Source organism: Brassica rapa, chromosome A05 (genome assembly GCF_000309985.2).
Source record: "Brassica rapa cultivar Chiifu-401-42 chromosome A05, CAAS_Brap_v3.01, whole genome shotgun sequence".
In the NCBI taxonomy this organism is placed as follows: Eukaryota; Viridiplantae; Streptophyta; class Magnoliopsida; order Brassicales; family Brassicaceae; genus Brassica; species Brassica rapa.
This window is the reverse complement of record NC_024799.2, coordinates 10,969,102-10,983,305: the sequence shown is the minus strand read 5'-3', so window position 1 is coordinate 10,983,305 and position 14,204 is coordinate 10,969,102. Positions and strand designations below refer to the sequence as shown.

The following is a 14,204-nucleotide window of genomic DNA, read 5'->3' as shown; positions in this document are numbered from 1 at the left end:
TCTTCTGGCAAATACTCTTTAAACAACTCCGCCCATGCATCCATGCAATTCTCAGGTAAATTATGATCCGTTTTAATATTCATCATCCTAGCTGCTAGAGACAATTTAGAGAGACCTTCTCTACCACCAGTGTAGATTGGTTGATTTGCAGCATCTAGCATTTCATAAAACCTTTTTGCATCCAAATTAGGTTCTTTTACATTTCCAGTTCCATCAGCTATTGTTGTAGTTGTTTCTAAAAATGCATCACTAATCATATCTTGAACCCTATCATGATCTACCATCTGCTCTTCTTGATGATAATTATATTCATTATGCACATGATTCGGTTCTTCATTATGATGAGCATCCTCAAAATTAGCATTACTACTACTAGCTTCATTTCCTCCATAACCTTCTCCATGTTGATACCAAATGTAGTACTGTGGTGTAAATCCTATGTTTTCTAAATGATTCCATACAGTTTCACTACGTGCAAATTTCGAATTCTTGCATTTTTGACAGGGGCAGAACATCTTACCGCTTTCCTGCGTGATCGGTGTACAGTCCGCCTAGTGCATGAATGTCTCTAGCCCGTTCAGAAATGCATTCGTCACTCTCCCGTCGGAATCTTTGTGCAAATACATCAAACTTCGTAACTCGTAAATACTACCGCCACCGACCATATTTTCTTCTATATTAAAAAAAAAAAAAATTCCGTTTGGGTCTTGTGAGGAAGAGAGTTGTGTGTTGTGAGGAAGAAAGTTGTAGGAAATGACATATATATAGAGAAATTTTTGAGTTGGGTAGTTGAAATATAACAACGATTTTACAAGGAATCTTTTACATGGATTTTACATGGTTTCTTTACAACGACTTTACAACGAATTTAGGTAAGTTTTTCACCTAAATATAACGGTAACATGATTCGTTGTAATGTCGATGTAAAGTTTTCTTTTCGACGTACTTGCTTCGTAAGATTACATGGCGTTTACGACGAAATTTGGTTTCGTTGGTTTCGTCGTAATTGCGTTGTTAAGCCACCAATTACTATTGCTAAGACGACGATAAGGAATCTGTGTCGTTCGTCTGTCTGCCAATTCAGTGGAACGACAAGGAGAAAGTGGACAGAAGTGCAGCTGGTTTGTACTTGAGAGGAACCTTTGACGATGGTCGGAGGTTCCTCTCAAGTATAAACCAACTGCACTTCCGTCCACTTTCTCCTTGTCGCTCCACTGAATTAGCAGACAGACAAATGAGTCAGGTTCCTTATCGTCATCTTCGAAATAGTAATTGGTGGCTGAATGAGGAACATAGTCTAAACGCCATCAGGTTCGAGAGGAAGAGAGTTGTGTGTTGTGAGGAAGAGAGTTGTGGGAAATGACATATATATAGAGAAATATAACAACGATTTTACAAGGAAAGTTTTACATGGATTTTACATGGTATATTTACAACGACTTTACAACGAATTTAGGTAAGTTAAAGCACATTGAATACACGTTTTCACCTAAATATAACGGTAACATGATTCGTTGTAATGTCAATGTAACGTTTACGACTATTTCGCTTTCCACGTACTTTCGTCGTACACTTACATTGACTTTATGACGAATTCATTTCGTCGTAAATTACCATGGAGTTTACGACGAAATAATGTCTCGTCGTAATTGCGTTGTAAAGCGCATGCAAATTTACGAGGAAATAATTTCGTCGTAAACCGCCGTTGTTACTGCTACGTTTTCTTGTAGTGGATAGCCAATGTCCATGCTTAACTGATTTTATAAACTAATAAAAATAATTTTTTCTATGTGTTTGGCTAAATTAAGTAAAATAAAAAGAAACTTTTATTTATTAAAATAATTATATGGAGCAAAAAATTAAGTGACAATAAATGTAATACATTTTTATTATTTTGATTTAAGTTATTATTGTATTCACAAAATATGTATTTGAATTAAGTGACAATAAATGTAATAGGTTTTTGACTACGTTTATTTTCCACAGATTGTAAGAAAAATAAATAAAAATTTAGTAAAACAAACTAAACCGAACGTTTAACTATATGCAAAACCCAATTATTTTATATTTTTAATTTTATAATTGGCACAAAGTTAATGATGATTAACTAATAAATAAAAATATGTACTATTATTATTATGGTAATAAAATTAATTATATGATGTATTGTTAACGTAATATACTTAATGAAATTTTTAAACTGTGTGAAATATGGAAACAATTAATATAAGTATTTTTTTTTTTGTAGTGGTATCCATGTTTTCTAACTGTACCAAAAGATACTTCAATTTTAATAGTGTAAATAGATAATATAGATGGTGTTAATACATCTTAACATTGGTAACAAATTTTAGTAATTCTGTACCTGTACGTAGTACGGGACGAAACACTACTACTTGTATAAATTAAAAACATAAAACCAATCCCATATAAGAAATTCGTTATATCATATCATAACTAAATGGAAAACACACATAAATAAATCATGAATGTTTATCAAATTCTAACACAGTAGTGATCTATTAGAATATATGAAACATAAACTTTAATTTTATAATAAAGAGAAAAAAACCCAATAAACAACACATGCATAGAAAATATGGTTTCTTGTAACCCAAGAAAGTTACACATACAGCACTACTGAAACGAACTGCTTGCCGATGCACATAAAAGAAAAAAGTTCAATTTCAAAGATAACTTAACATTTTCAACGTTCATTTCAACTTATCATTTGTTCAAAAACATTAAATCCTTTCAATTCACCTGGGTCCGGGAGAGAGTTCGGAACCAGGAGATAAGCTAAAATCAACAGAATCTTTAGAATACATCACTTGACTCCCTTGTTTCCTGGCAATCTCTGACTCCAGACATTCTTTTAGCTCCATCACAACATGTGGCATTGTCGGTCTACGGTTTGAGGTAGGGCTTACACATGCCAGCGCCAACTCCACTGCTTTCCATACACCATTTGTATCAAAATCTCCCATCAGTTTTGGGTCGATAATATTCCTAATGTCTCCTTCCAGGAGAAAGAAGCCAACCCATTGTGTAATGTGAGATCTCTCACGGGTTATATCGATCACAGGCTGGTTTGTGATGATCTCTAATAGCACTACCCCGAAGCTATACACGTCGCTCTTCTCGCTTAGCAAGTTTGTTATATAGTACCTGAAAAGAGTAGTATAACATATCATATTTTATACTGAATAAGATAATCAGTTGATTGCTATTGTTACTCACTCAGGGTCTAAGTAACCAGGTGTTCCTGCAATTACTGTTGATACATATGATTCACCATCGACCGGGGAAGATCTAGAGAGCCCAAAATCAGCTAGCTTCGCTTGAAACAGCTCATTTAATAGTATGTTAGTAGTTTTCACGTCTCTATGGACCATGGGAGGAATACTTCCATTGTGCAGATACTCCAATCCTATTACAATTAATGGTTACTTTTTAGTTTTATGTCAATTTTACATTATAGACATCAAAAACAGAATATGAGAAAAAAACAATGTTGTTTCAGCACCTTGTGCTGCCTCCATAGCTATTAGCATCCTGTTTTCCCAAGTTAGAACATGCTCACCGCGTTTTCCTGTACCAAATTTCAGTTGTTTTTACGATGAATTAATTCCAACAAATCAGAATCTCTTAGTGAAAGTTTTACCTGACATATTCTCTTTCAAGTCTCCATTTGCCATGTATTCGTAAATCAAAGCTAAATTGTCACCATCATCACAATAACCCACAAGTCCCACCAAATGTCTATGGTGGACTCTTAAAAGAAGTTCAACCTAAGAAGATAAGCATGATTAGAAACTAAATCGCAGGAGAGTGATGGCTCAATTTCTCATTCAAAGTTACCTCTGCTTTGAAATGTTTATAATCTTGAGCAGCTGATGTATGAAAGAGCATTTTTACTGCTACTTGAGTATCATTTAAGTTTCCATAATACACTCTTCCGTAGCCTCCTTTACCAAGCACTCTCTCAAAGTTATTTGTCATCTTTAATATGTCGGAATACGTGAATATCCGTTCCTTTGTTCCGATTGATTGATTGGATGATCTCTTCTCACTATTTACGCTGCTTGAAACTGATACAATGGTAAAAAAAAATGAATTAATCAAATATTTGAAAAACATTATATTTTCCATGTGTTTGAAGACCTGATCCGACAATTATACCTTTATTATGTTTTTTCCTTGCAACAATGAAACATATGGTAAGGATACCTAGGGCAGTGATCACGCCAGCCACCGATATCTCAATAGCAACCAAAGTAAACTTTCTACCCGGTTTGACATCTATTCTGCAATCATTAAAATGACGGGAAAAGACCAAAAAGATAAACAAAGCGGAGATTAGTAACACTAAGGAGACAAGCTAATGCTTTATCATCAATAAGAAGAAATAAAAGTTGTGAAAACGTCTTACATTAGTGTTAATGATTTGTTGTTTATCCTTTCTTGAAGAGAATCTGGAATTGTGAGATTGAGCTTCGGGTTTCCGCTTAAGTTTCTGCAAGTGAAAAAGAAAAAAATTCGTTCGGACAACATAAAATATGAAATTAAAAAGGCAAGCAAGAGTCCAATAGCATAAACTCACATGAGTGTCAGCATCTTCATATCAGCAAGAAAATGTGGAATGTCTCCTGATAAATCATTCTTGGATAAATCTCTGTCCATTAAACGGAAATAACGTTTTTTGAAAAGTTAATATATCATATAGTTAAGTTTATTTGTGTGTTTAAGAGTTTCAGATGCTTACAGTTCTCTTAATTGTATAAGATTAGCAATATCAGGGGCTATGGTACCGTTCAGTCCGCTTCTTGTCAAGTTCCTAATGTGTTAAAGAATTAAAATTAGTGCAAACTCCGAAACAAAACAAAACAATTTTTTTTTATGAATTGTAAACAAATAAAATAAAAGACGTACAAGGATATGATGAGAGGTTGATCTGAGTCCACATGAAGGCAATTCACACCTTCCCATCGATAAATTTGAGGAGAACAAGGATCTCCTTGCCAACTTATCTTTTTACTCAATCCATATGTTTTCTTGATGTTCATCATAGCAGAGACTGATACTTAAAAGAACAAACATATTAGGAGATGCAAATGTTAAGTTGAAAGAAAAAGGAGGTATAAAGTTTACAAATTAGAAGGAGGTTTATAAGATGTAAGTATTTTAATTGAATAAGAAATCCAAATTAAACAAAATTTTTTGTGTTAATAGCATACTTAAAATTCTTGTGAAAATGTGATTTTATTAAATTTATGATTACTAAATCATACCTAAAATATGTTATTATTTGGTTCATGATTTAAAATTCAAGTAATTGATTTTTTTAAAAATAAATATTGATTAAGAGCATGGATTTACTAATGAAATTTACCTTCATCTTGGTATGTCGCCAGCAGTAAATTTTCAACAACTGTATAAACCTCAAGGGCATTGATAAGTGGAGGAAGAGTAGATTTTTTTGTCCTTGTAAAAGTGAAATTGAATCTCCCATCTGGAGAACTCACCGCTGTTGGACTAATGATTGTTGTGATGTTGAGTTTGCCAGGTCTAAAGAAAGTTTCCCAAACCTGATCACCGTTGTAAGTAATGTTGTATTCTCTGATCTCATTATATCCAAGATTCTGAATTTCAGCGAAATGCATGTATATATATGACTGTGTTTTGGCATCGCCGAGATCCCACCATATGTTAAGAGGATCAGTAGGCTTTGCAGGAATTATTGCGGAATTCGCCACATTTTGAGGCACATCGTAGGAGTTACTGCTTGTATCGACTCGAAGATTGGTACTTAACGACAGGGTTTCATTCTCGCTATAAGGAACCCAAATTCGGTCATGGAAGTCTTCATCATACCTGAGAGAGAGAAGCAAAGATGTTACAATTTTAGTTTATCAAAAACAAAGTTACACGAGTTGATGTTTTCGTCTGTACGATATATATGTTCGTGTTTTACATTATATTTAATATACGGGTTTCAGTGATATGTAAAATAATGGAACAGTGATAATACTTTAACAGAATATAATGTTGGTTTGTAACCAACTTTAAAGATGGCTTCGTATATCAATGATGTTTTATCTATACCACGTACATAGTATATATAATAAACAATTTTCGAAAAGAGGTGAAATTTTGTTGAATGTTGCGAATGGGTTTACAAAAATAGCATAAATAATTTTAAAATAGGTGAAAACTACTATTCATGTCTTTTTCTTTTCTCAAATGAACCCATAATTTGAGCAAGCAAAAACTTTTTGTTAGTTGTAAACGCAAACTGTTCTTAACATTTGCACCAAAGAAAAAAAACGGAAACTGTAGAAAATGTACATGTAAAAATGTGTATATTTGCATTTTATGAAATTACTTAGTGGAAAATGAAGAATTTTTGTCTTGAAAAATGAAGAATTTTTGTTCTTGAAAAATGAAGAATTTTTTTCTATACCTGAGGTAAGATGGAGTCTCCGGAAAGTAAATTCTGGCGAACGACATCAACGATCCACTTTGCGTGACATAAGCTTTATTGTTCAACGGACGAAGTTCCAAGGACGATATAAACGGTGACGTTTTTCCTGTTTTGACAAGACAAACTTGAAGCCGGTCTTGTGGTAAGACATGGATCATCTCGTAGATCGAAGCATTTGCTACTCCATCCAATATAACAGAAGTCCATTTGTTAGGACCAATGTGAAGATCAAACTCGGGGATCTGGTTTAGACCGTCATAATTCCCATACACAAAGGTACCTCTAATCAAATATTTGCGGTTCGCCGTAAGCTTGAAGTTGTAACAGTTTCTCTGACCTTCAGGGAAGCTTCTTAAGGTCCAAGTCTGTTGCTGTAACGGTGTCTTGTATGAATCATTGATCCTCCCAACTAATCCACTGTCGATATAGGCCGTGTCTGATGTGTATGTTATATTTGTTGTCTTCTCCGTATAGACTGTGCTCTTAGGGATTAATCCACAATCCAAGCTCACAAATCCTTCTCATCAAAAATATTATAATCAAAAGACAGAAAATCAAAAGGAAAATTTTCAAGTTTTAACGAAAACCGAGTAAGAACCTGGTTGATTTTGAGCTTGGACTGATTGAAGAATGGCAAAAGCTATGACTAAGGGTAGCAAAAAACCATTGTGAGATTTCATTATGTGTTTTACTTTTATTTTTTGCAAATCTTGACCATTTAGATTGAACAGGTTACTGTAAGAAATATGAGGAAACGTGAAAGAAACAAAGGAAGATAGGTGCACAGAATCTTGCTCTGTCAATATAATCCCAAGCTGTCTTTCACAAAGTCAGAAACTATTTAATCGAATAGGGAGCAAAATATTAGGGAATTAATCCTCATTTTACTATTTAGAAACAAATCCATAATTTTGTATATGAAAATATCCTAATTTCCGTAATTTGATTTTTATTTTACTTTCTTGACTTATTTTTATTTCTCACCTTGTTGACGGTTGTTTGAATAAATAAAAAAACATTATAAGAAATATATTTGGTTTCGATTCCTTTCTTTTTGGCTCAATATAAACATTTTACCGAGTAAATAAGAGAGATATCTATTTCATAGGATATCTACTCTATTAGAACAAAAGTATCATTTAAAATATAAAAATATATTTCATGTGTTATTTACACAAAATATCATGAGAAAAAGACTAGGATAACATCAAACCAAATTTTTGTTCCCAAACTAGCACTCAAAGTTCAAAGTCACAAAATATGTTTCATTGAAGAGGTAAATATACACTTATATCCTTTAGGCTAATTAATTCAAACCTTAGGGTTTAGAGTTAAGCGGTGGGATTTTGGAATTAGGGTTTAAAATTTTATAAAATTAAAAATAAATGCTAAAAAATTAAAAATAAAAAATTTTAAAAACAGTTTCAAAAAGTATTTTTAAATTATAAAAAGAAAATTTGAAAACAAATAAAAAAAATTTCAAAAAAAAAAATTATAAAAAGTTTCGAATCTCAGAACATATAATCTGAAACTATAAAAAAAAATTCTTTTTTTTTCATTTTTTTATTTTTATTTTATTTGTTTTTATTTATTTTTGTTTGTTTATTTAATTTTAAACCAAAGGTATTAGAGATATTTTACCCTTTAATGAATGTCATTTTTGTGACTTTCTCCTTCTAGTGCCATTTTTGTGACAAAAACTCAAAAGGTGCTATTATTGACAATTGCCCAAATGTTCATTACAATTTAAAATATTAAATGTCATTAAAGACAACTCTTTCATATTAAATTTTCCATAACATATATATATATATATATACATATATAAAATCCTAAGTTATTTAAAATTTTGTAAGATTATTTTCTAGAATTAGAAATAATATTCTTAAAATAACTAAATGACAATATCTTACAAAATCTTGGGGGGGGGGGGGGGGGGGGGGGGGGGGTCTTTAAGATAGATTACTTATTCATTGGTTGAGTATATTGAGTTGCATGTATTCATCTTAAACGTATAACAACTATTTTTGATTTTTTTTTTGTCATCAACTTATACAGACTCATATTGACTCTGTGAACCACATCGGGAGATCTGCATCCATGTGAACAACAAAAGCGGTTGCTTCCTTACACTCCGTGCTAGGCTATCTACGTTTGTATTTTGCGTTTGCGGTACATAGATGATCTATGATCGGATGAAACTCTCTTCCATGATTTTTAAATCTTCCAAATAACTTGCAAAAGCTGACCATTCTTCTGGTTCCGAAACTATCTTCACCAATTGAGAACCATCCGTTGCAAACGTGACCTAAAACTGTCATAAGTTTCTCATATATTCCATTGCCCATCATAAGTTTCTCATATATTCCATTGCCCAGAGTAGTGCTTCCATCTCTGCATGGAGAGGAGAGAGACTAGCTCTAATATTTCTCGCCCCCATCAGGCCATCAAATCCTTATAGAGTACTAAATCAACCTTGTCTGGAGAAAGTATCATTCTCTTTCCAAGAACCATCTGTGAAACACCATCTTCCTGGAATTAGCGGTAGTGTCGTAACCTCGACATTTTGTACTGTCCTCTGTTCGTTCAATATTTGTGCCTCAGTCCAGAGTGTTGATTCTGTATCTGCCAACTTAAGTGTTTTCCTAGGATCAATATCCAGGTTACTAAAGACTTTATTATTCCTTCCTTTCCAAATGTACCAGAGTATCCATGAAACTGATGATCATCGATCTGAAGGAAGACTCTCCAAAAAAGATGAGCCATGTTTGTGAAGAGAGAAGATGTTGGGAAAATATCTGGATTTGATGGTATCTTTGAGAGAGCCCAAACCTGAAGTGATGAAGGACATTCAAAAAACACATGGTTTATCGATTCCTCATAGGCTCCACATCTTGCACAACATATGTCTCCTTGTATCCATCTTGATTGCAGATTCTTTTTTAACTGCTATACATCCAGTCACTAAATGCAATAGAAAATGTTTTAATTTTGGTGGACATCTTATTTTCCAACAGAACGCCTTTAATACATCAACTGTGGGTCCAAACAGTAGTGGTGGTCTTTCCTTGTCTGGGTAAACTCGTTATGCCTGATATCCTGATTTAACCGTATATTTTCCATTTTTTGTGAAATGCTATCCATCCATGTCTATCATCTGAGTCCTGCTCAGTGGTATTGGTATACTTTCTATAATTTTCACATCATGTGGGTCCAACAAATCCCTAATTGCCTGCGAGTTCCAAGTTCGCGAAGTGAAATCAATGAGAGAATCCACTGTAAGTTCTGGGTAGAAATTGTGTTGGTTTTTATTGGTTGGTCTCGGGCGAGTGGTTGGAAGCCATGGATCATTCCATACAGATATATATGATCATGATCCCACCCTTTTGATTAGTCCTTTGCTTACCAGAGATCTAGCAGATATGATACTTCGTCAGCCATATGACGGAGAATATGAACGGATCGGTTCTAGGGGTGAGGCGTTCCTGTAATACCAACCTTTGAAAACTCGAGAGAATAAAGTAGTTGGCTTCTCTATCAGCCGCCATAACTGCTTAGCGAGCATCGTTGTGTTGAAATCAGTGATATCTTTGAACCCCAAACCTCTTTCATCCTTATCGACGCATACTTTGTCCCACGATTTTCAGTGCATACCTCATGTACTTCCTCCTGAACTCCACCAGAATTGTGCTACCGCACTCGTAACTATTTTTGATATAATTAAGTTAAAACTGATTAATTATTTGTTGAATTTATTTTAACTTTAGATTTTGGAAACAAAAATAAATTATTTTAATAAATAACTAAATTAATTTTGTGAAACTATATTTTATGTATAAAATCTATATAAAAATCTATATATTTTAAAATATAAATATGTTTGACAAAAAAAATGATATTTCCTTTTTTCTTTAGGTTTTTTTTAACATCTAACTTCTTATTATTGATATTGTGAACATACATAGTCTTGCTGCAAAGATGAAGTTATCAACAATGAAACATAATTGAAATTTTGAAACGTAATCCCTGGTTGAAGTAAACCCTTTGCCAATTTGTCTGCAACCTTATTTGCTTACCTCTTTACCCATCTGAATTCCACCTCTTGAAATAACCGGGACCACGATCGTACTTCCCTAATCTAATTATACATACCAAAATGTAATACTTTGTTGTTGAGAATATCCCGCATCTTCTGATTGTCAACTTTAAATATCACTTTCGTATAACCCAAACTCCAACAATCTTGCATTGCTATGATAATAGCTTGAAATTCCGCTTCCATTGCATTGAGATCCTGTTTCCCAGAGCTTGCCCCGCAAACCTGAAAGTACCCCTTTCATCTCGGACGCCCCAACCAGCTTGACTTAACGAAGTTGCATTCATAAAGGAGCCATCAAAATTACACTTGTAATACCCCACTCTCGGCCTTTTCCATGCTTGATCTTGTGTTTGCATTCTACTCGAACTCCTACTCAATCCGATATTTATATCACCATTATGTTTCCTCCATTCTTCAGCATCAAACTGAGCCTGTTGAATCACTTTCCATCACGGTACAGTCTTCTGTTGAAAAATCAACATATTTCTATTCTTCCAAATTCGTTACAAGATACTGATAGGAATGTCTTTTCGGTGAGACAAATCTGATGTCGTATTACAAGTGATACAAGCATTTATTTTTTCCTCCAACGACCATTGATTGTTGCATTTGATACCCCTGAGGCGCACCAAATCATCTTTGCATAGGGACAATCAAATAACATATGTTTCTCTTACACTGATCAAAATGTGTAATATGCCTCCATTTCAGGTTAGAAACCGTTGGTAATGCTCTAAACATAATTTTTCATAGAAAATGTTTGACCTTAGGAGGTGAAGAGCATTTCCATAGTTTCTGTTTCAGTATCGGATCTCTCCATATTGGTGCAATCATCTCATTGTCTAGAAGGTGTGTACTCAACCAATATCCTGACTTCACTGTGTAAATCTCATTATCAGTATAGTGCCATTCTAGTAGATCCAACTCTGCCTTTCGTGATATCTTTTAGAGTCAAGATCTTCTCCACATCTTCATGTATAACTTTTGATCTCAACTTATCTACTTCTCATCCAGAACCATCAGGTAACATATAATCTCGAACACTTTCCACAGTATGGTTGTTCTCCAGTGATCGTGCTGATTTCGGTGTGTGATCTGGTATCCAAGGATCAGTCCACATACTAACATTTGAACCATTCTCAATTAAGAACTGTATGCCTCTCTTAAATAAGTCACTACCATGGAGTAAAGATTTACATGCGTATGAAGCCTTCTTCTTCAAAACTGCAGTTAGTATATTACCATCAGCAAAATAACGAGCTTTAAGAATCCTTACCATTAAACTCTCTGGATTTTAGAGTATACGCCATACTTGCTTTCCCAATAAAGCTTGATTGAATTTTTCCAAGTCTCTAAATCCCAACTCTCCTTACCTTTTAAGGACACATACTCATTTTCAACTATACTAATGCATTCCTTTATTGTCTCCTGATACCCACCAAAACTTCGCCAATATTGCATTTATCTTTTCATAGATATCTTTTGGCAGTCGAAAGACATTCATCGTATAGATGGGCATTGCAAGGGCAATAGCTTTCAGTAAAATCTCTTCTCATCCATGTGAAAGAAATTTCACTCCAAGCAATCAAAAGCCTTTGTGATGTCTGTCTTCACTGCCATATTTGAATTAGCTTGACGTTTCCGTACCTTGAGACTATGAAATATCTCATGGGCGACAATGATATTATCTAAGATCATCCTTCCGGGAATAAAAGCCGCTTGATTTTCAGTAATTATACTATTCAGATATTGTTGAAGACGGTTGATAAGTATCTTGGAGATAACTTTATAGATGACATTACACAACGCAATGGGTCTGAACTCAAACATACCCGTAGGAGGATATACTTTAGGTATAAGGAAGAGATTGGTGTGATTCAATTTTGTGTCAATACTGTCTTCACTGAAGAACTGTTTTATTTCTTTAATGACATCTTCTTTTACAACATCCCAATGTTGGTGATAAAAAACTGCATGAAAGCCATCTAGACTCGGGGTTCTGTGTGGACCTATGTCAAAAATCGCTTCCTTGATTTCCTCTTCAGTAATGTCTTTAGTTAGATCTGCATGTCTTCACTAACTCTCTCATTAAATCCATGAAAGACATTGTGAAAATGATTAGTCAAATCATTTTGAGAGGCAAAAAAGTTGTTGAAATAGCTCTCTGCTACTTTCGCAATGTTGCTATGACCCCTATGAATGACACCATTGTCATCCTGTATAGAAGAGAGTGTGCTTTTGATTCTCTTTCCTCTTGATACTGCATGGAAATATCTAGTATTCCGATCTCCTGCCCTTAGCCACATAATTCTGCTTTTTTTGCTTCCAGAAGATTTCTTCTTCTAGATATGCTTGGTTCAAGTCTTCTTTGATCATATTGGTCTCTTCCTGAGTAATCGATGCAGAGCATATAGCAGTATCCAATCTTCCTCGTAGCAACCTTATTTGTTCTTCAGTGTTGGTCCTATTACTTTGTTTCCACACTAAAATCTGCTCTCGACATCTACTGATACTCTAACACAGAGGTATTTGTAACAACGTAGCTTGACCAGTTCCATTCCGTCCTCTAGTAACTTCTGCCTGAAAGCCATCTTTATCACACATTATACTATCATAGCAGAATGATCTCCTAGGTTTTTCTCTCTCTGCAGATACATAAGTGATCAGAGGACGGTGATCAGATTCCCCTAGCTCAAGAAAGAGAGTTTCGGAAACAGGAAATTCTGGGAACCAATGGGTATTAGCCATTACTCTGTCTAAACAACACTGTATCACATCATTTCCCCTTTTACCTACCCATGAGAAGCGATTTCCTAAAGAAGGAAGATCAGTAAAGTCACACTGTCTCATCATCATTCTGAAGTCAATAAATGTTGATTCAGGGCGTGTTTTGCCACCTGACTTCTCATGGTTTCCCATAATCTCATTAAAGTCTCCCAAAGCCATCCACATATCATTCCTTCTGTTTACAGCCAACCTTTGAAGTTTCTCCCAAGTGTGGTGTCGTAAACTAGGATTTGGGTTTCCATAAATAAAGGAATATTAGAAAGAACTTCCACTGATCTGAACTTTACAATCGATTCAATTGGGAGTCTGAAACAAGACTTGCAACTGTACATGAGATTTCCAAAATATAACTAAACCTCCACTCAAACCTGAGGGAGTAACAGAAACATAATTGAGACAATCAAGCTGAGATCCTACATCACGGATGAGATCATCTTGCTGCTTTGTTTCGGAAACGCATATTTTGTCCAGGAGATGTTTTCGTTCATCTCATTAAGACGTTGAACTGTCGAGTCATTGCCTAGACCTCAAGAGTTCCAGCAGGCTGTCCTCGTGGTGGAAGTGGTGGTTCAGGGCCAACCGGGCCTCTCACCATGTTAGGATCTTCTTCGTCGCTCTTCTCAGCTTGCATCCCAAATCCAGCATCTTCCACTGATGACTCTCTGAATCTCTTGGCAGTTGTAGTTACACTAGCTTCTCCCGTCTCAAATTTCGAAGCATTCCCAGTAGCAGATTCCATCCAAATCTTCCGTTTCAAACTAGCATCTCCCTCATTGTAGGAATTCGTCATGAATTGAGAATGTATGAGATCTCTATCCACATCGCTAGTGAACA

At 34.7% G+C, this 14,204-nt stretch overlaps 1 protein-coding gene across 1 annotated transcript; it reads right to left on the bottom strand.

Annotated features, from left to right (window-relative positions):
• Positions 1–727: 727 nt before the first annotated feature.
• LOC103868533 (probable LRR receptor-like serine/threonine-protein kinase At1g51860) lies at positions 728–7,881 on the bottom strand. Its single transcript, XM_009146622.3, has 13 exons — positions 7,083–7,881; positions 6,464–7,001; positions 5,393–5,874; positions 4,933–5,077; positions 4,766–4,837; positions 4,604–4,675; positions 4,433–4,516; positions 4,183–4,307; positions 3,862–4,091; positions 3,665–3,791; positions 3,527–3,592; positions 3,241–3,430; positions 728–3,168 (listed from the first exon to the last, which is right to left on the bottom strand). Exons 1-13 carry the CDS (start codon positions 7,162–7,164, stop codon positions 2,760–2,762), a joined length of 2,622 nt encoding a protein of 873 aa, XP_009144870.1. The 5' UTR covers positions 7,165–7,881; the 3' UTR covers positions 728–2,759.
• Positions 7,882–14,204: the final 6,323 nt, after the last annotated feature.

Coding starts and splice junctions, on each gene's coding strand:
- LOC103868533 (XM_009146622.3), bottom strand. CDS start 7,164: ATGAAATCTCACAATGGTTTTTTGCTACCCTTAGTCATAGCTTTTGCC. Junction 5,078..5,392: donor GGCGACATACCAAGATGAAG/GTAAATTTCATT, acceptor TTTAAGTATCAG/TCTCTGCTATGATGAACATC. Junction 3,431..3,526: donor AGCTATGGAGGCAGCACAAG/GTGCTGAAACAA, acceptor TAATTGTAATAG/GATTGGAGTATCTGCACAAT.